The 24,009-nt window shown below is 52.9% G+C and overlaps 2 protein-coding genes across 4 annotated transcripts; one reads left to right on the top strand and one right to left on the bottom strand.

Moving 5' to 3' along the window:
- The first annotated feature begins 6,799 nt into the window (after positions 1 to 6,799).
- On the top strand, positions 6,800 to 15,719 carry Pkp3 (plakophilin 3). The gene is made up of 13 exons (XM_057778637.1): positions 6,800 to 7,110; positions 9,124 to 9,203; positions 9,337 to 9,968; positions 10,066 to 10,189; positions 10,701 to 10,905; positions 12,894 to 13,068; positions 13,582 to 13,699; positions 13,772 to 13,942; positions 14,045 to 14,230; positions 14,561 to 14,714; positions 14,889 to 15,081; positions 15,175 to 15,262; positions 15,456 to 15,719. The coding sequence occupies exons 1-13, from the start codon at positions 6,879 to 6,881 to the stop codon at positions 15,489 to 15,491; spliced, it is 2,394 nt and encodes a 797-aa protein (XP_057634620.1). The 5' UTR covers positions 6,800 to 6,878; the 3' UTR covers positions 15,492 to 15,719.
- A 723-nt stretch (positions 15,720 to 16,442) lies between these two features.
- Positions 16,443 to 22,219, bottom strand: Sigirr (single Ig and TIR domain containing). 3 transcript variants are annotated; one of them, XM_057778638.1, is made up of 10 exons: positions 21,960 to 22,219; positions 20,239 to 20,379; positions 18,984 to 19,182; positions 18,439 to 18,569; positions 18,217 to 18,357; positions 17,829 to 17,972; positions 17,624 to 17,726; positions 17,397 to 17,547; positions 17,055 to 17,244; positions 16,443 to 16,759 (listed from the first exon to the last, which is right to left on the bottom strand). In XM_057778638.1, the coding sequence occupies exons 2-10, from the start codon at positions 20,243 to 20,245 to the stop codon at positions 16,599 to 16,601; spliced, it is 1,227 nt and encodes a 408-aa protein (XP_057634621.1). In that variant the 5' UTR covers positions 20,246 to 20,379; positions 21,960 to 22,219; the 3' UTR covers positions 16,443 to 16,598. The 3 variants fall into 3 exon arrangements, with proteins under 3 accessions (XP_057634621.1, XP_057634623.1, XP_057634622.1); XM_057778640.1 differs by having other exon boundaries at positions 18,439 to 18,563; XM_057778639.1 differs by having other exon boundaries at positions 22,020 to 22,219.
- Between the last annotated feature and the right edge of the window lie 1,790 nt (positions 22,220 to 24,009).

Genomic DNA, 24,009 nt, shown 5'->3' with positions numbered 1-24,009 from the left:
AGAACCTCCTCTTTTGGAAAAAAAATTATGTGGGCTCTGCTGGAAAGCTGGCTTGGCAAATCTGCTCTTGCAGAAGCTAGAATTCAGTTCCCAGCTTGCATGCTGCCTCCCGACCGTCTAGGACTCCAGTTCCAAGGGATCCAACACCCTCTTCTGATCTCCACACACACCAGACCTGCACACACGTGGTACAATACATGCACACAAAATGTGAGCTGGAAAGACAGCTCAGCACTTGGGCACTGCTGCTCTTCCAGAGAACCTGAGTTAGAACCTGGCGTTCATATCAGGCAGTTCACAATTTCCTGTAACTTTCAGATCCAGGGGACCCAACGTTCTCCTTGGTCTCTGTGAACACTGGCACACAAATGGCATACACACATTCGCATAAATAAAAATAAAACCCTTTAAAATTAAAACAAGGGGCTGGAGAGATGGCTCAGAGGTTAAGAGCATTGCCTGCTCTTCCAAAGGTCCTGAGTTCAATTCCCAGCAACCATCTGTAAGGAGGTCTGGCCTGCAGGCATACACACAGACATAATATTGTATACATAATAAATAAATAAATAAATAAATAAATAAATAAATATTTTAAAAAAATAAAACAAAACAACACAACAAAACCAAACCGGTGTGATGATGCACGCAGGCAAGCCCCATCACTCAGGAGGCTAAGCAGGAAGGTTTCAAGTTTGAGGCCAACATTGCAACATATTTAGCAAGACTCTGTTAAAGTGGGGTGGAGAATACCAAGAAAGAAACATTGTTGGCCCAGTGGCGGTGGTGGCACACACCTTTAATTCCAGCACTCAGGGAGGCAGAGGCAGGTGGATCTCTGTGAGTTCAAGGCCAGCCTGGTCTATAGAGCAAGTACCTGGAACATACTTAAAAGATAAGGAAAGGAGAAAAGCCATAAGTAAAAGTGAAGTGAAGCAGATTAATCTATTAATCTTAGAAGTCTGTGCCAGCAGGCTGTACTCACACCATAAATTCACATTAATACATCAAGGAGTCTCTCTCTCTGTCTCTCTCCCTACCGCCCAACCAGGGTCTTTCTACATAGCCCTGACTGACTGTCCTGATTCTTACAATGTAGGCCAGGCTGACCTCTAACTCAGGAAGAGCTACCTGCCTCTGCCTCCCAGTGCTGGGACCAAAGGTGTGAGCCACCTTGCCCTGATATGTTAAGGTGTTTTCAATGAGCACCAGCCAGAGGGCAGGACTCCTTCTTGGAGGATTTACATCCTAGCACAGTAGTGGGTGGTGCTGTTGGGTGCTGTACCAAACAGACATGCTAGTACAATGTCTGACATCATCATGTCAGTTAAAGGCAAGTGTTGTAAGGAATAAGGCCAGAAAAGAAAGTAGCACATCTGAGTGGTACTGCATTTGTGGTAGGCAGGACAAGCAATCCTGCAAAGGCCTTCCTGGCCCTCTGGGGACAGGGAGAACAAGCAAATATTTGAGGAAAATTTAGAAAATTGATGATGAAAACAATGGAAATAGAAATTATGGATGGCACTTAGGTAGAAATATTTAAAAAGTTAAATAAGATCTTTGCAGAAATAAAAGCCACTTTAGTATTTGGGATCTGAGTGGTAGAATGTTTCACTGGCATACAAAAATCCCTGAAATTTATCCCCAGAACCCGCACAAAACTATCAATTAAAAAAGAAAGGAAGAACAGCTGGGCAGTGATGGCACACGTCTTTGATCCCAGCGCTCAGGAGGTAGAGACAGGCAGATCTGTGTGAGTTCAAGGCCAGCCTAGTCTACAGAGTGAGTTTCAGGACAGCCAGAATGGTGACATAGAGAAACCTCATCCCAAAAAACCAAAATAAGTAAGAAAGAACAAACAAACATCATACAGAATGAAATGCTAAATAACACAGATAAAGAACCAGACATAGGGCCGGGCAGTGGTGGCGCACGCCTTTAATCCCAGCACTCGGGAGGCAGAGGCAGGCGGATCTCTGTGAGTTCGAGACAAGCCTGGTCTACAAGAGCTAGTTCCAGGACAGGGATCCAAAAAAAAACCACAGAGAAACCCTGTCTCGAAAAACAAAAAAAAAAAAAAAAAAACAAAAAAACAAAAAAACAGACATAGTAGCACACAGTTGTAATTCCAGGATTTAGGAGGCTGAGGCAGGAGGATGACCACAAGTTAGAAGGCCAGCCTGGTCTACAGAGTGAGTTCTAGCCAACTAGAACTCTACAATAAGATCCTGTCTCAAATAAAGAAAAGAAGAACAAACCTGGTGGTGGTGGCGCACGCCTTTAATCCCAGCACTCGGGAGGCAGAGGCAGGCAGATCTCTGTGAGTTCGAGGCCAGTCTAGTTCCAGGACAAGCTCCAAAAACTTCAGCGAAACCCTGTCTCAAAAAACAACAAACAAACAAAAAAAAAAAAAACAAATAAAAAAAAGAAGAAAAGAAAAGAGAAAGAAAGAAAGAAAGAAAGAAAGAAAGAAAGAAAGAAAGAAAGAAAGAAATAAAGAAAGAAAGAAAGAAAAAAGAAAACAACAAAAGTGGCCCAGGAAAAGACAGTGGTTGACAAAGCACAAATAGGGAAACCACACAAGGTGACAGAGAAAAAAAATATGTGATAAAATAAATGAAAACTTCCCCAAAGTAAATAAAGGCCAGAGTCAAAGGAACCCTGAGAGATGAGTACATATGCAAATGAAGCGGCTGGATTTCCAGGGAGACCTCCATGGCAAAAGGCAGGGTGGTGGAAGGCTCTGCTAACCTGGGAACTCAGCAAGATCTCTAATAAATCCTATCTAGAAGAGAGGGCCTCAAGTGGTTAGGCATGGTAGTGCATGCCTTTAGTCCCAGCACTCTGGAGACAGGCAGGTGGATCTCGCTTGGTCTACATAGTAAGACCAGGACAGCCAGGGTGTGTAAAGAGACCCTGTCTCAAAGTGAGTCACAGGTGAGCACTAGGGCTAGCCAAGAGCTCCATAGAAGCAGTAGCCTCAGGAGGGGACTCACAGAACCAGAGAAGCAGTCTTCAAGACAGGCTAAAACCCCACCACTAAGAGAAACAGACTGTCCCCTTGGAGGAAGTGTCCAGGAAGTGGCCCAGACAGAGATGACTATCAACAAATCTAACAAGACCCCATTTTGTCAGTAAGCCACACCCCGATCGTCCCCGTTCTGCTGCTACTCAAAGTTGGAAATGTCTCTAGATGCTGCATGTGATGGGACATGTCTTTATTTCCATCTTTAAGGAAGCAGAGGCAGGAAAATTTCTATGAGTCCAAAGCCAGCCTGGTTTACATAGAGAGTTCTAGGCCAGCCAGAGCTACACAGAGAAACCCTGAAACAGATTCTGACTTGCTGTACCATTTATGCACTTTATGGAAACTCATTTAACCTTATGGAGCCTTGGTTTCACCATCTATAAGTGGAGGTAGTCATAGCTCCTCTCCTGGAGTTCCCGTGAGATTAAGGGCAGAGTATGAACAAAGAATTCATCACCCTGTCTGGTACATCATCATTCAGGGGCCAGCAATAGCCACACTCTAGGGACAATTCACTGCCATGTGGCAGTACTTCCCATCACCACACCTTCTGCAGGATGCCACCCGCATCTTTTCTCTCCGAATTCCTTCCCTACAAAGGCTAACTGCACGCACACACACACAATCATGCACACACTCGCACATGCATGCACACATATGTGCACAAGCACAGGACTTCCCGTTTTTTACCTTATTACCGTACTGATGTCTTTGGTACTTTGCTCTGCCACAGACTGCACTGCTGTCATCGCTGCAAGGCCAGGAGTCCTGGGTGTCACACGAGCCTCTCCCAGAAGTGCCTGGTGCACAGGATAAGGTGAATTTGAACAATGAATGGATTAATGTGGATGGACTGACAATCAGGTGGACATGTTCCCACACGTGTTGGTGACCTGGAGTGGAACTCCTCAGCTAACTTCCACCCTCGGGGTATAAGTCTGAGATTGGAGCATGGGCAGTGATGATGAAACCAGCATGGCCATGGGCCCAGGATGGGATAGGGAACCATAATGTCTGGGAAGGCATAGAGTGCCATCCATGGGGCGAGTCTGGGTAGGCTTTGTGAAAGAGGCAGTCTTTGGGCAGGCATGATGACCTCAGACTTCTGGACACCACCAGCACAAGGATGTGCACCACTGGTCTCAGCTCAGGTTGCTGCACCCTGCTAGTTCATCAGCTCATACCAAAGCAGTGCTGGCATGCCCTCACCCTGCCCCTCGGGCTTCATGAGCACCAGGAACCTCCTTAACCTGTCTGTGCCCCAGCATACTCATGACATTTGCGTCTGGAAGATCCTGCTGTTACTATCCCAACACTCTTCTTAGCAAGCCAATCCCTAACCCTTGTACCATTCAGTCTCCCAGCCCATATGCTCACCCGCTCACCCAGTGTCCCTCCCCCAGCTCTTTCCTCAAGTGCAAAATTCTCCCACTCCTCCTCCATTTAGGAACTTCCCCTGCCCCGCCCACGATTTTCACTCTTCTCTGGGAGGTAACAGCCACTGGGAGAGTGGCAGAAAGGTGACAGCCCATCCTCTGTCCTCATAATCACTCTTCATGATCCTGAGTTCGAGGTTCTAGGCCTGATTATAGCAGAAATGCAACCATCCATCTCGACGCGCCCTGAGTAAAGTTACTTTCTGTATCAGTCACCTCCTCCTGGAAGCCCCGCTGCATCCTCCTCATCCTCTCTCCAAGAAAAGGAAGAGGGACACTCACAGCTGAGGGGACACTGGACACAGGGGTCAAATACAGATCTAATCATGGGGCTGAGAGAACAGTCTCCGTGAACATTACTGATCCCCGAAGCCAGATAGCCATTAAAGGAAGTACCCAGATTCCAAGATTTTTAGGGACACTGAGCCCTAAAAAGGTGGATACAGCTCTCAGTCCCAACGTCCTTAAGGAGGCCCATCATAACAGCACTCCGCCAAGTGGACCCCAAAGCTGACTCTGGCCTTCAGTTCAGTTGCCATTCATGCTCACCAGGTACCTTCTTATCTGGCTACAGCCACACCTAAGCCCCCTGCAGCCGTGTGTAATTATGACCCTCCGCTTAGCACTCTCCTGGAACCCTCTGTCCCCTCTGCCCCCCAGCCTGGCTGCTGTAGGGCTCTGGGTGGACCTAGCACATACAGGGCGGGCCTCTTCAGATCAGGCGTGTGCCTCCAGGCCTCAAGGCGCCGCACAAACTTGTCTCCCAGGATTTTTCCACACGAAACACGTCTCCCAGGGAAGCAACCGGTCTGATGAGATGGGCGTGCAACGTTCCCACCCCACCCTCGGGTGCCCCCACGGTACCATCTCCAAACAGAAGCTGTTGCCCACAGGAGCTGGGCCCTGATGGAGCCCACCACAGAATCTCGGACCCGGATGGAGCCCAGGAGGAGTTGTCCTACATTGGTGGCCTCCAGAATGAGCCAAGGGGCCAGTGGGATCCAGACCAGAAGCAAGGTAGGTTGCCCAGCCCTGGCCTCCACCCATGACCGGTAGACCCAAGCCAGACTCTATCCTGGAGGGGCTTCACCCTCCACGCTATCTCCCCAGCAACCTCTGGCCTCTGACTCCCATCCTCCATCCCTTCCTACTCACCCTGGCTTTGCCCCAGATGCTATTTTCTCTGAACACTTCCCACTTCCAGGCTTCTGCTCCTAGTCACCCCGTGAAGGCAAATGTCTTTAAGGGGTCAGGACTCAAGGCTGAGTGCCCAGTGTGGGAGAGAGAGCTCAGACTGAGCCCAGGGACTAGGTTCTGGAAAAGAGAGAGCCTTAGGAAACAGTTGCAGGAATGCTTTCGGGAAGCACACGGGGCATGCAGAGGTAGCTTGTCCCTCTACTCCAGCTCCCAGCTTTTTCCTTTAACCCCCCAATCTGCCTGGATGCCAAGCCTAACTCACAAGCTGGTCTACCTGGCAGGGGTGCTTGGGAGACCTTCTAGGGACAAGCACTGATGCCCCTCATTTCCAGCCCTCCCCCCCAGCCTCCTGGCCCCCCAGCCTGGCAGGTGCTGACATGAGCCTAGGCCCCTCTGAGTCAACCCCTTAGGGCGGCTCCGCCTGCCTGCCCTGACTCATTTGTTGGGAACGGGCCTCCCACCCCAGGCCTGGGGGGCAGAAGCTGGGGAGAGGTGCCAGAGAGGGCCAGGCAGCCCTTCTGAAGACTCTGTAGAGGTGGAGTCTAAGTGCGTTTCTAGGTTTGCAGGTCACGAGGTGGACATTTGTCTACCTCACTGGTCAGTCTTACTGAGTTGTCAGGCCCGGGTCTAGGGTAATCATGGGGCTGCTTTTGCCCTTAAAACCCCAGCACTCAAGTTCTTTATCCTTACCAGGACTCTATAAACATGAAACTCTCTCTGGATGCCAACCCTGCCTGGACCTCACCAAGCCCAGTCCCAGATGTCTTGGAGGCTGCCTGGTCTTTGATGCTACAGAGCTCCCAACCCCCAGGCTGGGACACCCCTTCTCATATGGCTTGGAGTGACAGGCCCCTACAGGCTCCGTGTCCTACTCTCGTACTTAGAGCGCTGGCACCCACGGGGCTTGGTCTGGGCTTGGAAGGCTGAGAGCAAGTAGAACCCAAGTCACTGTGGCCCCGTTCTGGGATAGGACAAGAGAGAAGGCCGGGCCGTGACTCGAGGACGCGCTGGGCCTGTTCTTCCGCCCAAATTCCACCTTAAGCAGGCAGAGGCCCCTCCCTCCCACCTGGCCCAGGTGTCCCCGCCCCCAGCCAAGCTCTGGGCTGGGCGGGCGTCTGTCTAAGAGAGCCAGCCAGGAAGAGACTTCTGGAACCGGGCCTTGAGGGACAAGACCGGGAAGAGGCCCAGGACAGGTGGGGTGGCTAGTCGCCCCTGTCACTATGCAGGAGGGTAACTTCCTGCTGTCTGCCCTGCAGCCTGAGGCTGGTGTTTGCTCCCTGGCGCTGCCCTCGGACCTGCAGCTGGATCGCCGGGGTGCTGAGGGGCCGGAGGCTGATAGGCTTCGAGCCGCCCGAGTCCAGGAGCAAGTCCGAGCCCGCCTCCTGCAGTTGGGCCAGCAGTCGCGGCACAATGGGTCTACTGAGCTTGATGGCGCCATCGAGACCGCCAGAGGTAGGCCAACTGGGGCATGGAAGGCAACAGAGGGGTGATGAAGGGGGTAGTGGTGACAGTGGCAGGTACAGGTGGCTAGGGCAGCGGTGGCGGTGCCAGGGGCAGAGGCCATACAAGCTCGGGGTTCAGGCCTTGACTCACCTCACTGAGGCCTGCTCTGAGTCACCGCCCCGCCCCAGCAGGCATGGGGAGCAGCCTGGGTGGGGCATCCCTCCTCCCCAGCCAGGAAGGGGTCCCATGGCTGGGCCCACCCACTCCCCTAAGTTGGGAAGACAACAAGGAGGACAACACCTGTTGGCAACCCCTTCCATCAATCACCACAGAACACAGGCTCTCTTGAGGTCTCAGATAGAGGGGCCAAGGTGCTGTCTAACTAGGCGGGATTGAGAAGAACAGTGGTACGAGAGACTGATTGATAATCCTGGATAGAGCCCTGGATAGAGCCCAGGTCTGTCTGGAGCAGGGGCTCCCTGAGGAATTACAGAACTGGGCCTACCAGGAGTGACCCAGATACTCTTTGTGAGAATAGCCTGTAGGGTACTCTTCAGGGGCTCGCGTTTTCTCTGTCTCTCTTTCTGTGTGTGTGTGTGTGTGTGTGTGTTTGTGAGACGGTCACTCAGACATGCTGGGCTCAAGGCAGTCAGTCATTTCAAAAACATCATTAATTTCCCTACCTGCCAGGCTACAACAGCAACCTCTGTTCAGAGGTCCAGACCTCAGTTCACAGTGGTCCACATGATGTATGGCCTCTAGCTACTAGCCAGAGGGAGAGGACAGTCTGGCAGAAGGACTGGTCAGGAATTGGGGTGCTGCCTGAAATCTTTCTGAGTAAAGCCTTACTGGGAGCCAAGTCGATGCCCAGGGGTCATGGGGTGGGGGAGGACACAGGGAGGGGTTAATTATCACCTGGCTACCCCGCCAATTAGGGGGAGGAGGATAGTAATTTGGGGGTGGGCGTAAGGTCCCCAGGCTGGGGTGTGCCCCCTAGGCTGGCCCTCACTAGCGTCAAAGGGTTAACAGCCCCTGCCTAGAAGCCTCATTAACCTGGGTGGGTCTGGGGAACACCAGACTATCCACCCCCTGGGTAGGGTTAGGAGGAGTGAAGGCCCCTTCCCCATACCCGTACTATAGTAGTGGCTCTGTTCAGGGAGCCCTTCCCCAAAGCAGAAGACCCCGGCAGAGGCTGAGCCCCCTGAGGCCTGCCTACTGTCACCAGCAGCTCTCGGGACGATGTTTCCTGGATGGTCTCGTGTCTGCCTCTTGCCTCTGCACCCACTCTCTCTCTGTTCAGCCAGTTACCCATTTCTGTCCACCTATGTAATCCTTTCACCGCCCTCTCTCCCTCCAAACCGATTCGTTCACCTACATATCATGCCAAGCTTCTGACCGGCTTCCCCACCCACTCATCATCTTGTCCACTGACCGTGGAGCTGGGCTGCCGCCCGGCCCTCAACTAATATACAGCCAGATAGGGTGGGTGTGGTCCCTGCCTCAGGCTCTACCGGGTGGCTCTCCCACTGTCCGTCATAGCAGATGGACCCAGAGAGACTGCATCCTTGGCCTGTACAGTGTCACTACCCTGTGACTGTCGTACAGATGGAGTCTGGACACAGGAGGAGCTCAACGGAGGTCACTGTGGGTTGGGACAGGCTGGGCCGGCTCCCTGGAGGGGGCCAGATGCTGTACTCTGGCGAGAACTGGACAGCTGACAGAGACCCTGGTGAATTCTCCAGGCAGGCCAGAGGTTAGCAGGATGAATTGTCTGACCTCCTTTGAGAGAAGGAACTTTGGAGTTCTAGGGAAAGGGGACCTACCAGGACAGATTAGGTGAAACCACACTGCAGCCATGGCAGAGCCATGGGCAAAGCATTAGCCTCAAAACCCACCTGGCCTCCCTGCTCTGGGCCTGATGTCAGTCTCAGGGTTGTGGTCAGAGACCCCTGGCGGAAGGCAGAAGAAAAGCCGACACTTTGCTCTCTGTCATAGTCAGGCTGTCACTGTCCCTGTCCACAGGCATGCCCAGGGGCCAATACCACACTATGCAGGCTGGCTTCAGCTCCCGATCCCAGGGCCTGAGCGGGGACAAGACCTCGGTGAGTCAGGGAGTCAACTCTGAGTTCACACTGAGGGGGAGGCTCCACAGGGGAGGCTGGGAGCTCTGGATCAGAAGGGGAGGGCACCAGGTATACCCCAGATATGCCTTCACTGTGCCCTCCCCTCCTGTAGACCTTCCGGCCCATCGCCAAGCCGGCCTACAGCCCAGCCTCCTGGTCCTCCCGCTCAGCCGTGGACCTGAGCTGCAGTCGGAGGCTGAGCTCTGCTCACAATGGGGGCAGTGCCTTTGGGGCTGTGGGATATGGGGGTGCCCAGCCCACTCCACCTATGCCCAACCGGCCAGTGTCCTTCCATGAACGAGGTGGGGCAGCCAGCAGAGCCGACTATGACACGTTATCCCTGCGCTCACTGAGGCTGGGACCTGGGGGCCTGGACGACCGCTACAGCGTGGTATCTGAGCAACTGGAACCTGCAGCCGCCTCCACCTACAGGGCCTATGCTTATGAGCGCCAGGCCAGCTCTGGCTCTAGCCGGGCAGGAGGCCTGGACTGGTCAGAGGCCACTGAGGGTCCACCCAGCCGGACCATCCGTGCCCCCGCCATGCGAACTCTGCAGAGATTTCAGAGCAGCCACCGAAGCCGTGGGGGTACTGGGTCAGTGTCAGGTACTGGCCTGGAACCCGTGGCCCGAGCCCCATCTGTGCGCAGTCTCAGTCTTAGCCTGGCTGACTCAGGCCACCTGCCAGATGTACGTGGACTGGACAGCTACACAGGCCATCGCACGCTACAGAGGCTCAGCAGTGGGTGAGGAGCTGGGCTTGAAGTAGGGAGGGGATCGTACCACACAGTCGGGCCCTATCCTAAGGTCTGCCTGACCACTGACTAAGTCCTGGTTCTACAGCTTTGACGACATTGACCTGCCCTCAGCAGTCAAGTACCTCATGGCCTCAGACCCCAACCTGCAGGTGCTGGGAGCAGCTTACATCCAGCACAGGTGCTACAGTGATGCAGCAGCCAAGAAGCAGGTGACATATCCCACTGACTGTCCCCTATTATCTCTCGATGAATGCCCCCACTGGCCCTGGATGCCCTTAATGATTATTCTTACCAGCCCCCAACCCTCCCTGACCTCTGGTTCTTGGCTGTCCTTGCTGATCACTGGGCTGTCTGGTCAAACCTCCTCTCCATATCCTCAGCAGAGAATGGGCAGTCATGTCCTGTTTGTATATACCTGCATCATCTATATACACCTACATACATATACCTGTGGCACATACATATATACATCATCGCCGTATACTTAAGATTACCTCCATATAACACAGCCCTGCATATGCCTGTAGCAAATATAATCACCATTTCCATCACGTGCACCCCAAAATACATTTTCACATGTTATGTACAAACTTGCATATCTATCACCTATACCATCTGGATGACTTATACACATACACACTTATTTCCATGCATGTGGACATGTCTGCACACATTTTCAGTCTGCATATGCCCACATACATCTGTATATATGTGCCACAGGCTCGTAGCCTTCAGGCGGTGCCTAGACTGGTGAAGCTCTTTAACCACGCCAACCAAGAGGTGCAACGCCACGCCACGGGTGCCATGCGCAACCTCATTTATGACAATGCAGACAACAAGCTGGCACTGGTAGAAGAGAACGGCATTTTTGAGCTGCTGCGGACACTTCGAGAGCAGGATGATGAGCTACGCAAGAATGTTACAGGTACCCTGGTCCCTCCAGCCTCTTCATTCCATCCCCATCGTCTGCCCTCTCTCCTGTCCTGTCCCTGCTGCTCCTCTCTCCCTTCCTTATTCTCAACAGTCTGTCTTTATCTTATGCCTTCCCATACTGAATTTGGGGGGGAGCTGTTGTTTGAGTTTTTTGTTGTTTCTCTTATTTATTAGTACTGTGTGTATCTGCATGCATGCCACAAGCATATATGTAGAGGTCAGAGAACAACTTTGGTAGTCAGTTCTCTCCTTGAACCATGGCTTCTGGGAAATCAAGCTCAAGTAATTGGGCTTGATCAGAAAGCTCCTATACCTCCTGAGCCACTCTGCCAGCCCATTTACTTATTTATTGAGACAGGAACTCACTATGTAGCCCACTACATAGTAGGTATGATGTAGACTAGGCTAGTCTCAAGTTCATAGAACTATGCCTGCCTCTGCCTCCTGAGTGCTAGCTTTAAAGGTATGTGTCATTATGCCTGGCTTATTTTACTATTTTTTTAGAGATTCGTTTATTTTTGTTTTATTTTTAATTTTTTTTTAGATTCGTTTATTTTTAATGTATATAAAGTTCTTGCCTGCATGTATGTATGTTCATTTACCATATGCACCATTTACCTGGTGTCAGAAGAGGGCAGTGAATTCCCTGAAACTAGAGTCACAGTTATTAAAAGCCATGTGGGTAGTGGGAAACAAATCTGTGTCCTCTACAAGAGCAGCAAATATTCTTATCCACTAAGCCATTTCTCCGTCCCCTGACATATATATATATATATATATATATATATATATATATATTCAATTTATTTACTTATTTTATTTTCTGTGTATGAATGTTTTGCTTGCATGAATGTCTGTATGCCACGTGTATGCCCAGTGCCCATGAAGATCAGAAGAGAGCATCAGATCGCCTGGAACTAGAGCTACAGATGATTGTGAGCCACCATGTAGGTTCTGGGAGACAAACACAGGTACTCTGGAAGAGCAGCCTGTGCTCATAAGCACTGAACCATGTCTCCAACCCACCCCACCCCATTTGTATTGTCCCACTCTGCACACCAAACTGGCTTCCATCTCACTATGTATAAGACACTGGCCATAAACTCATGGCAATTCTTCTACCTAGACCTTGTTGTTGGTGGTGTTTGTTATTGTTGTGTGTATTGTCTGTTTTCAAGACAGGGTCCCACTATGTAGTTCTGACTGACCTTGAACTCATTATGTGGACTAGGTTGCCCTGTGTTTCCCAAGTACCAGGATTAAAGGCATGTACCACTATCCCTGGTTATTGTTTCTATGTAGCCCCAGGATAGCCTCAACTCATGGCAATTTTTCTATTTTAGCTTCCTAAATTCTGGGATTACAAGTGTTACACCTATAGTGTCAAACTCTGTTTTTGTGGCTTTTGTCCTTATTTTCTGTGGTGCTAGGAATGGTCCTCAGGCTTCATGCATACAAGCAGGGCATTCAAGGGCTCTAGTCCAGGCTCTCTAGAGTCACTTCCACTCCCAGGCCTTCAATCCCTACACCTTGTTTGTCTCTCTTGCTCTGCTCCTGCTCCATGCTTCCAAGGGTCACCCTGACGACCTCTCCAGCGGATCTCTAGAGTAAGGCCAAGAAAGTGTGGGGCCAAGAGCTGAAGTGATGGCTCACTGAATAAGTGTTTGCTGCTCTTCCAAGGGACCCATGTTCTGTTCCCAGCACCTACATCAAGCAGCTCATAACTGCATGTAACTCCAGCTCCAGGAGATCTGCCGCCCACATCTGTATTCCACGGGTACCTGTACTCATGTGCTTATGATATACCCATGCATGGGCACACATGGAATTTAAAAAATAAATGAATCTTTTTTTAAAAAAAAAAAAAAGAAGAAGAAGAAGAAGAAGCAGATGTGGACAGCCTCCTCTGCGCCATCCCCAGAGGAAGCAGTAGGCCCAGGGAGCCAGTCCTAACCACAGCCTTGGCCTCCTCTTGTACAGGGATCCTGTGGAATCTGTCCTCCAGTGACCACCTGAAGGATCGTCTAGCCCGAGATACTCTGGAGCAGCTCACAGACCTGGTGCTAAGCCCCCTGTCAGGGGCAGGTGGGCCCCCCCTCATCCAGCAGAATGCCTCTGAGGCAGAGATTTTCTACAATGCTACTGGCTTCCTCAGGTGTGCTAAGTGGAGGCGCTGGGCCAGGAGATGCTGAGGGGAAAGAGCCAGGTGCCAGAGAAGCATCAGGGAAGCTTCTAGAAGAAGTATGTTCTTTTGATGCCTAAATGACAAGGACAGTTAGACAAGCCTGCAGGGAGAAGTAAACAGCAGGGAAAAGATTAGGGGCTGAGGGAAGAGTGGGCTAGACTATGTGTAGCTACCAGGTATAGATGTCAGGACATCCTGGAGCTTTATGATTCATTAAAGCAAGTCCCTTGTCCCGATATCCATCTTCCTAAACTTTGTGGAGTTGACTGGGAGATGGGTAATGAGAAGGGCAGAGCCAGAAGTATCTGGTAGGGTCTAGGAACAGGAGGTCACAAGGGCCAGTCTCAACTCAGTATCAGTGCCTGATAGTTCATCTCCAGGACAGGGGCTTCAAGTTAAGGGTCTCTGAGGTGGCACTTCTAGGGTCCCTGGGGGGACTGTGTGGGTATCCCTGGGGGAGCTCTGATCTGCCTCCATCCCCAGGAACCTCAGCTCAGCCTCCCAGGCCACTCGCCAGAAGATGCGTGAGTGCCATGGGCTAGTGGATGCTCTGGTCACCTACATCAACCATGCCCTGGACGTGGGCAAGTGTGAGGACAAGGTGAGGGGCAGCTGGTAAGCCAAGGGGGTCCAGGGGCTTTGGCCCACTCTGACCACCCTCTGTTCCCTGCAGAGTGTGGAGAATGCGGTATGCGTACTGAGGAACTTGTCCTACCGCCTCTATGATGAGATGCCGCCCTCAGCACTGCAGCGGCTTGAAGGCCGGGGCCGCAGAGACATGACCGGGGCACCATCTGGTGAAGTGGTGGGCTGCTTTACACCACAGAGTAGGAGGCTGCGTGAGGTGAGCGCAGACCTGGGAGACCAGGAACAGGAGGTGCCGGTCTGATACCCTGACCTCAGTTGCACCCTTGGCCCTGGTTGACCCCTGTATCCTCCCACTCAGCTTCCTCTTACAGCTGATGCACTCACCTTTGCGGAAGTATCTAAGGATCCCAAGGGCCTGGAGTGGCTGTGGAGTCCCCAGATCGTGGGGCTGTACAACCGACTGCTGCAGCGCTGTGAACTAAACCGGCATACAACAGAGGCGGCTGCAGGGGCGCTGCAGAATATCACCGCGGGTGACCGCAGGGTCAGTGAGCTGAGAAGCCCCCCTCCTGGTCTTGTGCTGGGCACTAGGGCACATGGATGGGAACCACGCCCTAGCAGTTCATGGTCTGTTGGGGGGAAGATCCCTAAGAGTAAGACATGAGACCCATGCTCAGCCTGAGGAATGGGGCCCTGGATCTGGGTTCTGATATTCTGAGCAGAAGGGTTACCTGGTCGTGTCCTGAGTTGGCAGAGTAAGCAGGGGTAGCAGACAAGAAGTGAAGACGTGGTTCTGCCTCAGTCCTGAACAGGGCTGGCTAGGGCTGACTGAGGTGCTGCTGGGCTTCACCACACTCCCTGCCTTTCCCTGCAGTGGGCAGGTGTGCTGAGCCGCCTGGCCCTGGAACAGGAGCGCATCCTGAACCCCTTGCTGGACCGAGTTCGCACCGCTGACCACAACCAACTGCGCTCATTGACTGGTCTCATCCGGAACCTGTCTCGGAACGCCAGGAACAAGGACGAGATGTGTGAGTTGTTCTGTCCCTGGTCCGACACACAGCCCGTGTCTCCCAAGGAGCTGGCTTCTGGCTAGCAAGTCAGATAGAGTGGGAGGTGTGTGTGCCAGCCCCCTGGGTAGGCAGGTGTTCTGGGTGCCACAGCGGCAGGGAGTATGTCAGACTGACCCTAATCTCTTTCATCAGCCACAAAGGTAGTGAGCCACCTGATAGAGAAGCTCCCTGGCAGTGTGGGTGAGAAGTGTCCCCCAGCGGAGGTTCTGGTCAACATCATAGCTGTGCTCAACAACCTCGTGGTAGCCAGTCCCATTGCTGCCCGGGACCTGCTCTACTTTGATGGGCTTCGGAAGCTGGTCTTCATCAAAAAAAAGAGGGATAGGTGAGGAACAACCCAACCCATGGCAACGTGGCCAAGGTACACCCTACCATCCGACCTCCTAGCGTTGACCCTAACCCTCTTGAATGCCCCCAGCCCTGACAGTGAGAAGTCCTCCCGGGCAGCCTCCAGTCTCTTGGCCAACCTCTGGCAGTACAGCAAGCTCCACCGTGACTTCAGGGCGGTATGTTTTACAGAGCCTGGGAATAGAGTCTCGGGGCATGGAGTCCAGTGCAAGATGCAGGTCACCAAGGGAGGGACACAAGCCTGGAACACAGAGACAAGGGGCCCAAGCTATGCCTAGAACGTTATGGGGAAGGCAGGATTTCAGGGAGAGCAAAGGCAGTCCTGATCTCCCTGTCCCCTCTCCCCTGCAGAAAGGCTATCGGAAGGAGGACTTTCTGGGCCCATAAGTGAAGCCTCCTGGAGGTGAAGTGATTCAACTTCCAAGAGATAGGCTCAGTTCCTGCTGTTCCACAGCCTATGGAAGAGGAGCTGATGGCCACAGGACCACTCTATCTCTGGAGTCCTGTGTGTGCCCTTGAGGGGCCAGGGCCACCAGGAAAGATGGGGGCTTGCAACTGGGGATTGATTGGCTTCTGCAGGGCAGGGGAAGGGGGCAGGGCTTGAGCTGCTCTGGTGCTCGGGTAGTGATTTAGTCACAATGGTAGGGGTGAGGCTGCCTGTGGCCTGACAGCCTTGCGACAGCAACACTGGGAATAAAGTGGTTTGAACATAGCCCCAGCTCTGTGTTTCCATGACTGACCACAGATTCTCACGTTTGCATTGTCCCCAAACATGCCTACCTGTTCCAGAAGACACAACTCCAGGATCACACACAGGCCTCCCAAGGCAGAAGACACAGGACAGGGAAGGAGTAGACAGTAGGGATAGCCAGCCTTACTGCTATCCGAAGCATAGACACAGCAGTATCCATACTTCATGAGCAGTAGCCGTACCATAAACACATCCAACAGCCCCTGTCTACCCTGAGCTGGCGCTAGGAGGTACCCAGGCTAGAGGATCGAACTGGCTGCCGAAGGCCTGAAGTCCGGTAATATCAGAAACAGGGCTATCCATTTTTCCGTGTAAAATTATCAACGGTAGCTTCCTACTGAAAGACCTGTCTGGATGAGAAGGGGGCTAGGGACAGTCACACTCCCAACCAAGAAGGGATACCAGGGGCTATTAGAGCAAGGGATACGCCAGGGTGGCTGAGGATGGAGAGCAGATTTGAGTGGACAGCAGCTTGGGAAACCTGGTGCTGGAGACAACGAAATGAATGAAAGGCCAGGGCCTCACCATGGAAGCCACAGGATACCTAGCAGTTACCACCCGGATGAGAAACAGGCCCAGGCGGGAGCAAAGAGGATTTTATTTTGTGAGACCCTGGAGCCACACTCCTTCCCTGAGGGGTCCAGGGCTACAGGCGAGGGTTACGGTCCTAGGGAGAAGGAGTGCCTGCCTCTACCCTGGAAATTGCTGCCGTGACCCCACGATCTGGGCTGCTAGGGTAAGGGCTACACATCATCCTCAGACACAAGGCAGTAGAAGTCTGTGCGCGCACTGTAGTTTCGAGAACCAAGGTCAGAGACGTCCATTTCACTGCCGGGGCCTTCTCCAGAGATCTTGCTTGCATGCAGCGAGGTTGGTGGCTCCCCAAAGACAGGTCCACGGACACCTGCAGGACACCACAAGGCCTGAGGCTGCATGTCTACAGCCGTGTCTACATCGCTCTTCTCGAATCTGTGATCAGAAGGGTTTACTCCATGCTCACCCAGCAGACACAGTGACACTAGAAACCCTGGAAGTTCCCCCACAGAGCCCTAGGGACAAAACACCTCCCCGGTAAGAGGCAATTAGGGGCGCTGCCAGTGGAGGTCAAACCTCTACAGGAGGCAGGCTCTCTCTCTGCCTGACTAAGACCTGGAGCTGTATCTGATCCCTCAATCTGCACTGAGGCCAGGTGAGCATACCCAGATCTCCCTCAGGGTCTGGATCCAGTTCTGACTCCATGGCGCGGCCCTGGGCAGCTCTTCCTCTCACGATTAGCATAGGATCTTTGTCATCTTGTAGTCGCGTTTGGGGGTCTCCCTCGACAGGTCTATATTGCACCTTCCGTGGAAGTGCCAGCTGTAGCTCTTTCCAAAAATCGGAGGAAGGCGTCTGGGGGCCAGGTTTGGAACGTCAGTATAAACACATCGGGATCTACGAACTGGAAACCTGTAGCCACCCAAACCCAAAGAGCACTGCTGGCTGCAGGTGCTCTGGCCCTCCAGCACCTCAGGCACCCACTCCCAAACCCCCAGCTCTCGCACCACGGAGCCAGGCTTCCAAAGCAACAGAGTCACAAGGTGGCGGTGCTGGCGCAGGAGACGGAGAGCGGGGTGCATGGGCTCACGCCTCTGGCCCTCGAAGGTGATGAAGATAGGTCTGCGCGTGAGCTCCAGCAGGCGGCATAGTCCCTCCCTGCGAGAACAGGACCGTCAGGCCGGGCAGGACCAGGTCTCCCGGTCCCCCACCCCAAGCCAAGCGCCCGACGCACCGGAAGCTCTGGCTACACCAAGCCCGGCCCAGGAAGGCGTCTGAAAGAACCACGATGAGGCGCCGACAGCGGCTCAGGTTCACCAGAAGGTCGGCAGAGGGCTCTGTGGGCAAGGGTGTGGGCCCGCGGGTGAGAGGCGGGGCCAGTGACAAGGGTGGGACTCAGGGAACAGGGTGGGGACCAGGAGGCTGGGCAAGGGCGGTACCCGCGCGCGGCAAGAGATCGCGGTCCTCCAGGAAGAGCTTGTATCCCCGACGCCGCTCCAGCTGAGGCTTCAGAATAAAATTCACAAATTTGCGGTCCTCCGGGCAGTCGCTATAGGACACGTAGGCATCGTATAACTTTCCATCTGCAGGGAAGGTCATTCAGTGTGGCCAGTTATAGAGATACTCCTACCCCACGCCCAGCACACCTTTGAACAAGTGAACCAGACCCCAGGACTCTTCCTTCTGTTGACCCGTCTGTGCCCTTTTGAGACATTGCCTTTCCAGGTTGTACACCTAAAGCCCCCTAGAGCTCCCTCCTCCCAGGCCTGAACCCAGCATGCTTCTGGTACCTCAGTAAGGCCTTTGGCCAAATTGGACCCCACGTACCATTCATCTCCACCTCCCCATAGTTGTCTTGGTACCAAAGCAGCACATTCAGGCGACACTTAACATAGAGCAGGGCCACCAGCAGCAGCACCAGCAGGACCAGGAGGGAGGCCAGCACGGCAACCACATGGCCAGCAGGGCCTGCAGACAGGGAGAATTACTATTCCCTTAACCTTGGGACTTCAGGAAACCCTTGCTCTCCACCACCTTGAACTTCCTCACCAGCTCTCCAAAGAGTGAAGGAGTGGGAGCTGACATTCCAGACAGAGCAGGTGAAACTTCCATAGTCCTCAGTATTGGTCAAGTTGAGCACCAGAACACTGGACACAACCTCTGAGAAGTTGGCGCTGTCCCTGGGAAAACCAGGCCATACCCTCACCTGGGGACCAAGAACATCAGTGGACACCCGAGTACCACCTGTCTGGGATTCGCCCAGGGAGATTGCAGATTTGGGCTCAGTGGTCAGAATTTGGGCCTGGCTCCCGGGGATTCTCTGGTTACAGGCTTAGCTAGTAAACAACCCATTCAGGACTTAGGATTCTATGCCGAGTCTACAAAATATATACAGGGGTCATGAAGAAATTCTGGACCTGTCCTCAAAGTCAACCCTCTATCTGTGTCCACGGGAACACTTTGCCATGGCAGGTTTGCAAAGGTACTACCCAGCCCTTGTCCAGGTTGTTATGGTTTAGGGTGTAGGTCAGAAAGACTGTTGGCCATGGTGTATTCTGGTGGTTGCTCTAATCCTGGACACCTCAGACTCTTACCAAAAGTCCTGATGGAGGCTGAAGCGGCTTTCATTGCCCAGTGGAAGACCATCTTTTAGCCACTGTATTGAGGGCTGGGGACACTGGGGCCTAGAGACCACCCACGCTGTGCAATTCAAAGCAACTGCACTGCCAAGGGCAGGTCCCAAGTCCTGGTCTTCAGATGGGGAGAGGAAATTGGGGGTCCTGTCACAGACACCTGCAGAAAGAGAACCACAGGTCAGCCATGCTTGGATGCCGTCTCTCATCCTGTTCATAGATGCTCTGTGATCAAGGGGAAAAAAACAAGGCAACAGGGAATTGGTGTCAGTGATCACACTGCACCATCCACAGGTCCTGTAGCCAGAGCCCAGGCTTGCATTCCTCTCTCAGTAGTGACTAATTGTGTTCTTCTGGCTCTCATGTGATGGCCTTGTGCTCCGGGGGAACATTAACAGGGAGAGGAGTGGCCAGAGCCATATTTGAGCTGAGCCAGCCCAGCCACAGGGGTCTATCTGTTGGCTTAACCCTAAGGGACACTAGTCCAGCCTTCACACTACCCCTCAGAGCAGGGCCAGCTCCCGCCTCCCTCAGCCTGGCTAGCTTCTACGGAAGAGTTGCAGGGACTATGGGCACCAAAAGTTGAAAGAATCCATATACTAGCATCTTTCACAGGGACAGGGCAAGCTGGAGCCTGGGCTTTGAGAATCCCCCTCCACTAACCACAGACCTGCCCTTCTACTTCTCTGAGGCCTAAACTTTGCATCTTTGAGGATGATGACCCTCGAAGGAGGCTGGAGAGGTACACTGAATCATCTCATTTAACACCCACACCCAAGACCCCCTCCCCCCCGAACTGAGATTCCTAGGCTTACTGGTTTCTTTTTTTGTTTGTTTGTTTGTTTTTTCTCAAGACAGGGTTTCGCTGTGTAACAACCCGGGCTATCCTGTAACAACCCTAGCTATCCTGGAACTCTCTTTGTCTCTGCCTCCCCAAGTGCTGGGATTAAAGGCACGCACCACCATGCCCAGCAGGCTTACTGATTCCTGTCTGCCTCTTCTGTAGGCCTTGAGCAGGAGAAGTAGAGGCTCTCATCATCCCTGCCCGCCCTGAGTTCAAAACCAATTGCGAGAGAGAAGGGATGAGCACAGGCTTTGACCTCTGGCAGGTGTCCAAGAGCAGAGCTCAGCAGAGGGTGCGAGGTGGAGCCAGCCACATTTCCACAGGCAGAAACTGGGGTGGAGACTTGGTTGTGGCCTTCTCTGACCTGCCTACCTGCCATGGCTCTTCCAGGGCCTCTTCAGGCCGAATGCTGGTTCCACCCCTGGCTCCACGAGGGCCCCTTAACCGCGCAGATGGATCCACTGAAGGCGGAGAAGGCTCCTTTCTATCTCTTCAGCCAGCTGGACAAGGTGCCTGGAGGTCAGAGGTTGTCACCATACCCAGGGGACAAGTTAAACAGGAACAGGATGAGTTAACCAGTAACCGTCAGCCACCAGGAGTGCTGGCTGCACACCAGACAGCTTCCTCGTAACTTCGGCCAGTCTCAGAGCACTGTGTGAACTCCTAGATATCACAAGACTGGAGCAGACTCTGTGTCACACAGCTTGGAAGAGGTAGTCCCATGGACCACCTTCACTTGTCCTGGAGCCACTGTGGTGACCCAGGGATACAGCAGACATGCTCCAAAAAGGATCTAACCTCAGGAGATCGCAGTTAGCCTCATTCCTGGCTGTCCCCTGTATGGACTGCTGCTGAATACAAGTGGGTGCATGGGTGCTCATCACCTGGCCAGGACCTGGGGACTAAGGGGATATGAGCCATAAGTGAAATCCAACTGTGAGATTTTGCTCTGGATACAGTCACGCATGCAGAATGTTAATGGACACGCCACACCTGAGGACACCTTGGGGCTCATCTGGGCCAGGAGAGGTAAATGGGGACCAAGCTAGTATAGAGGCCACTCTGAAGGGCCTTGGGAACCCCTTCCGGGTACCCCAAACACAGATGACTCCTATCTAGGGTCCTGGGCCATTCTCAACTCACAGCAATTATACACACTTGGTGCTCAGTAAGCCCTGTAATGGCATGACTGCAGGGAACATTCAGGATGGTCTTCGTTAGCTGCCCAGGACCCTAGGTGACCCCTCTTTCCTTGGCACCCTGAGTTCACTCTCTTTACACATTTCAGTGAGTGCCTGGTCCCCTCCATGCTGCCCAGACACATGGGCAGCAGATGCATGGGGTCAATTCCCAAGACCGTGGGCCTGGCTTGCCTCAGATGCCCCTCCTATACCCAAGGCCCCAGAGGCTTTTTTTAAATACTGTCTCCCTTTGTTCTGCACTGGGTACTGCTCAGCCAGAAATCTCCGGCTTGGCTAGACATCAATCTCCTTGGGAGCTAGTTCAGGAAGAGGCACATTACTGTCAGGGGTGGCAAGGTGATCCTTCCAGAAACCCTTTAGGATAAAGGGCAGTCCTACTACAATCCTGGAAGCTAAACTACTTACCAAGGATCTATAAAAGATAGGTTTCTCAATTGGCTACTCAGAGTGACCAGAAATACACACCCCAGCCCAGAACGTGTCCTGCCATAGCCCTCAAACTCCTCAAGCTTAGAAGACCTTGACCCCTGCAAAGGCAGTCGCAGACACTGCCAGAAATCAAGACCAACCCGCCAGGTTGTGACTCACTGAGGCAGCAGTGCCCTCTCCTGTGCCCTCTTCTCTTTCACATGTTATACATGCACAGCCCCTCTGGCCCCTACACAGCCACACTGAGTTCACCCTAGCCAGTGCGCACACATGAATCTTCCATACAACACTGCTCTTCACACAGGCTTTGGGCCACACACACCTCACCTCACGGGCTCACTCCCAAATATCTCAGGGGCCATAAGCACGCGCATGTGCATGCACACACACACACACACACACACACACACATTGTGTCTTCATGCACCTCGGCACCATGGGCCTCTCCTCAGTCAAGCCTACCTCCAAGAACAGACCATAAGGCCACAGGATCACTCAGAGCAACAGGGAGGGCACAGCCACCTGGTTTCCGGATCTTTCCTCCAGAGGGGAGATAGATGGTCATTGAGGTCAGTAACATGAACTTGTGAGCAAATTGTCCCTTCTGCTGGGCCCCAGAGAGGAGCCACAGTATTGTGGCTACCCACGATGCATCACCAAGCTTGGGCGAGGACCTGGCTTTTGTTGATAGATATTTTAGTCAGAACTTTCCCCCTTGGTTTCCTGGCCTTACAGTCACATCCTCTCCTAAGCCTAAACCCCACCCAGGTACCCACCCCTTCCCCTGGTGGGGCGGGCTGTTGGCGGTCCTTGCCCCGCCTTGCCTGGCTCTTCCTGTAACTCTGAGAGGCCCCTTCCTCCCAGGACTGCCCCAGCCCCTAAGCACTCCATTTGTTCCTGTGCTAGAGCAATGTGAAGACATCCTGGCAAGGAGACCCCCAGCCAGAATTGTCCTAAATATACACACTGGGTAGAAGGCGTGCCTCCTAGATTCCATCCCTCTCACCCCGGCCTTTTGGACACAGGTCTTGCTGTGTAGCCCTGATTGACCAGGAACAGTCTATGTAGACTGGGCTGGCCTGGAACAAACGGAGTTCCATCTGTCTCTTTCTCTTCAGTGCTGAGATTAAAGGTGTGCTCCAAGTCTGGCAACACTCTCATTTTTTTTATACTATACTCAGGAGTGGAGAAGAAGAATTATATTATCTACACATACACACACACACATATACGGACACACACACAAGTCCCAGGCATGACTGACCTCTGACCTACTGCAGCAAAGGGGATCTCTCAGAAACTGGTGACCAATAATGAAACCTAGAGCATCTCTCTGGTCCTTACCCTATCCACCTCCCAGGCAACAGACTCCAGTGGATGGACAGTCGTGACATTAGTTTAGGGCTGGGGTGAGAGAGCAGAGCCCCTTTCCAAGGTCAAGTGCCAAACACAGGAGCCACAAGCCTCTGGCTCTGAGGTGGGACAGGCACACACACACACACACACACACACAGAGAGAGAGAGAGAGAGAGAGAGAGAGAGAGAGAGAGAGATAGCTCATTTCTCCTATTGCCAAGGACTCTTGACTTGAGCCTTGGGGCCCAGTGGCATTATTTACAGACTTGGCCAAGGGGTCTTCTCCAGTTCCTCTCTCTCCCTCCACCCTCCCCTGTGGTCTTCCTGCCTCTGGTTCAGGCCACCCAGGAGCATCCTCGATGCAGGAGCAGGCTTTCCTACCGCATTACCTGATGATGACCCAGTCTTGTTCAAACCCCTGTGGCCTGGTATTCATGCCCTCTGGGTGATGGTGCCCCTTAGGCTCAGGGCTGGAAAGGCTGACGGGAACAGATCCTTGTCCTCTGTACTTGTGGAGTTGCTGGCTACCTGAAGCCTCCTCATAGGCCTCCTCATAGGCACAGTAACTAGCTTACCTCACCAGAGACAATTCTGTGCTTCCCATATTGTGAGTAAAGAAACTGAGGTGCAGGGCTGGAGAGATGGCTCAGTGGGTAAGAGAACTGGTTGCTCTTCCGGAGGACCTGGGTTCAATTCCCAACACCCACATAGCAACTCACAGCTGTCTGTGACTCCAGTTCCAGGGGACCCAGCATCCTCGCACAGACACACATGCAGGCAAACACCAATGCATGTAAAATAAAAATAAAGAAATTTAAAAAGCAAGAAGGTGAAATGCAGCAAAGCTCAGGAGCACCCAGGTCAGAAGTGAAGAGGTAAGTGTCCCAGTACTGAGGTCAGTGCCTTCAAGCACTTTTGCCCCCTAATAAGCCTGGCATATGTTTGAGCCTCCCCACCCCACCCCCCACCCCGAACCTAGTCTCTGTCACCCTCTCCGGATCTTGAGTCAATACCATTCTCCTTTCCTCTGTCTGCTAACATCTACCACCCTCTATCCTGCCCTCAACCCAAAGGGTTGGGATGCCTTTTGGGGGTCAAACGACGCTTTCACAAGGGGTTGCCTAAGACCATCGGAAAAGGCAGGTGTTTACATTAC

This window comes from Chionomys nivalis, chromosome 8 (genome assembly GCF_950005125.1).
Source record: "Chionomys nivalis chromosome 8, mChiNiv1.1, whole genome shotgun sequence".
Taxonomy (NCBI): domain Eukaryota; kingdom Metazoa; phylum Chordata; class Mammalia; order Rodentia; family Cricetidae; genus Chionomys; species Chionomys nivalis.
This window is presented reverse-complemented; position numbering and strand designations above follow the sequence as displayed.

What these genes read in the sequence shown, in the direction of transcription:
- Pkp3 (XM_057778637.1), top strand. Translation starts at nt 6,879, where the DNA reads ATGCAGGAGGGTAACTTCCTGCTGTCTGCCCTGCAGCCTGAGGCTGGT. An exon ending in ATGCAGCAGCCAAGAAGCAG is followed by an intron (nt 10,190 to 10,700) that starts GTGACATATCCC and finishes TATGTGCCACAG; the next exon opens with GCTCGTAGCCTTCAGGCGGT. An exon ending in TCCACCGTGACTTCAGGGCG is followed by an intron (nt 15,263 to 15,455) that starts GTATGTTTTACA and finishes TCTCCCCTGCAG; the next exon opens with AAAGGCTATCGGAAGGAGGA.
- Sigirr (XM_057778638.1), bottom strand. An exon ending in CTTCACTCTTTGGAGAGCTG is followed by an intron (nt 18,358 to 18,438) that starts GTGAGGAAGTTC and finishes CCCTGTCTGCAG; the next exon opens with GCCCTGCTGGCCATGTGGTT. An exon ending in TGGTGTAGCCAGAGCTTCCG is followed by an intron (nt 17,548 to 17,623) that starts GTGCGTCGGGCG and finishes CTGTTCTCGCAG; the next exon opens with GGAGGGACTATGCCGCCTGC.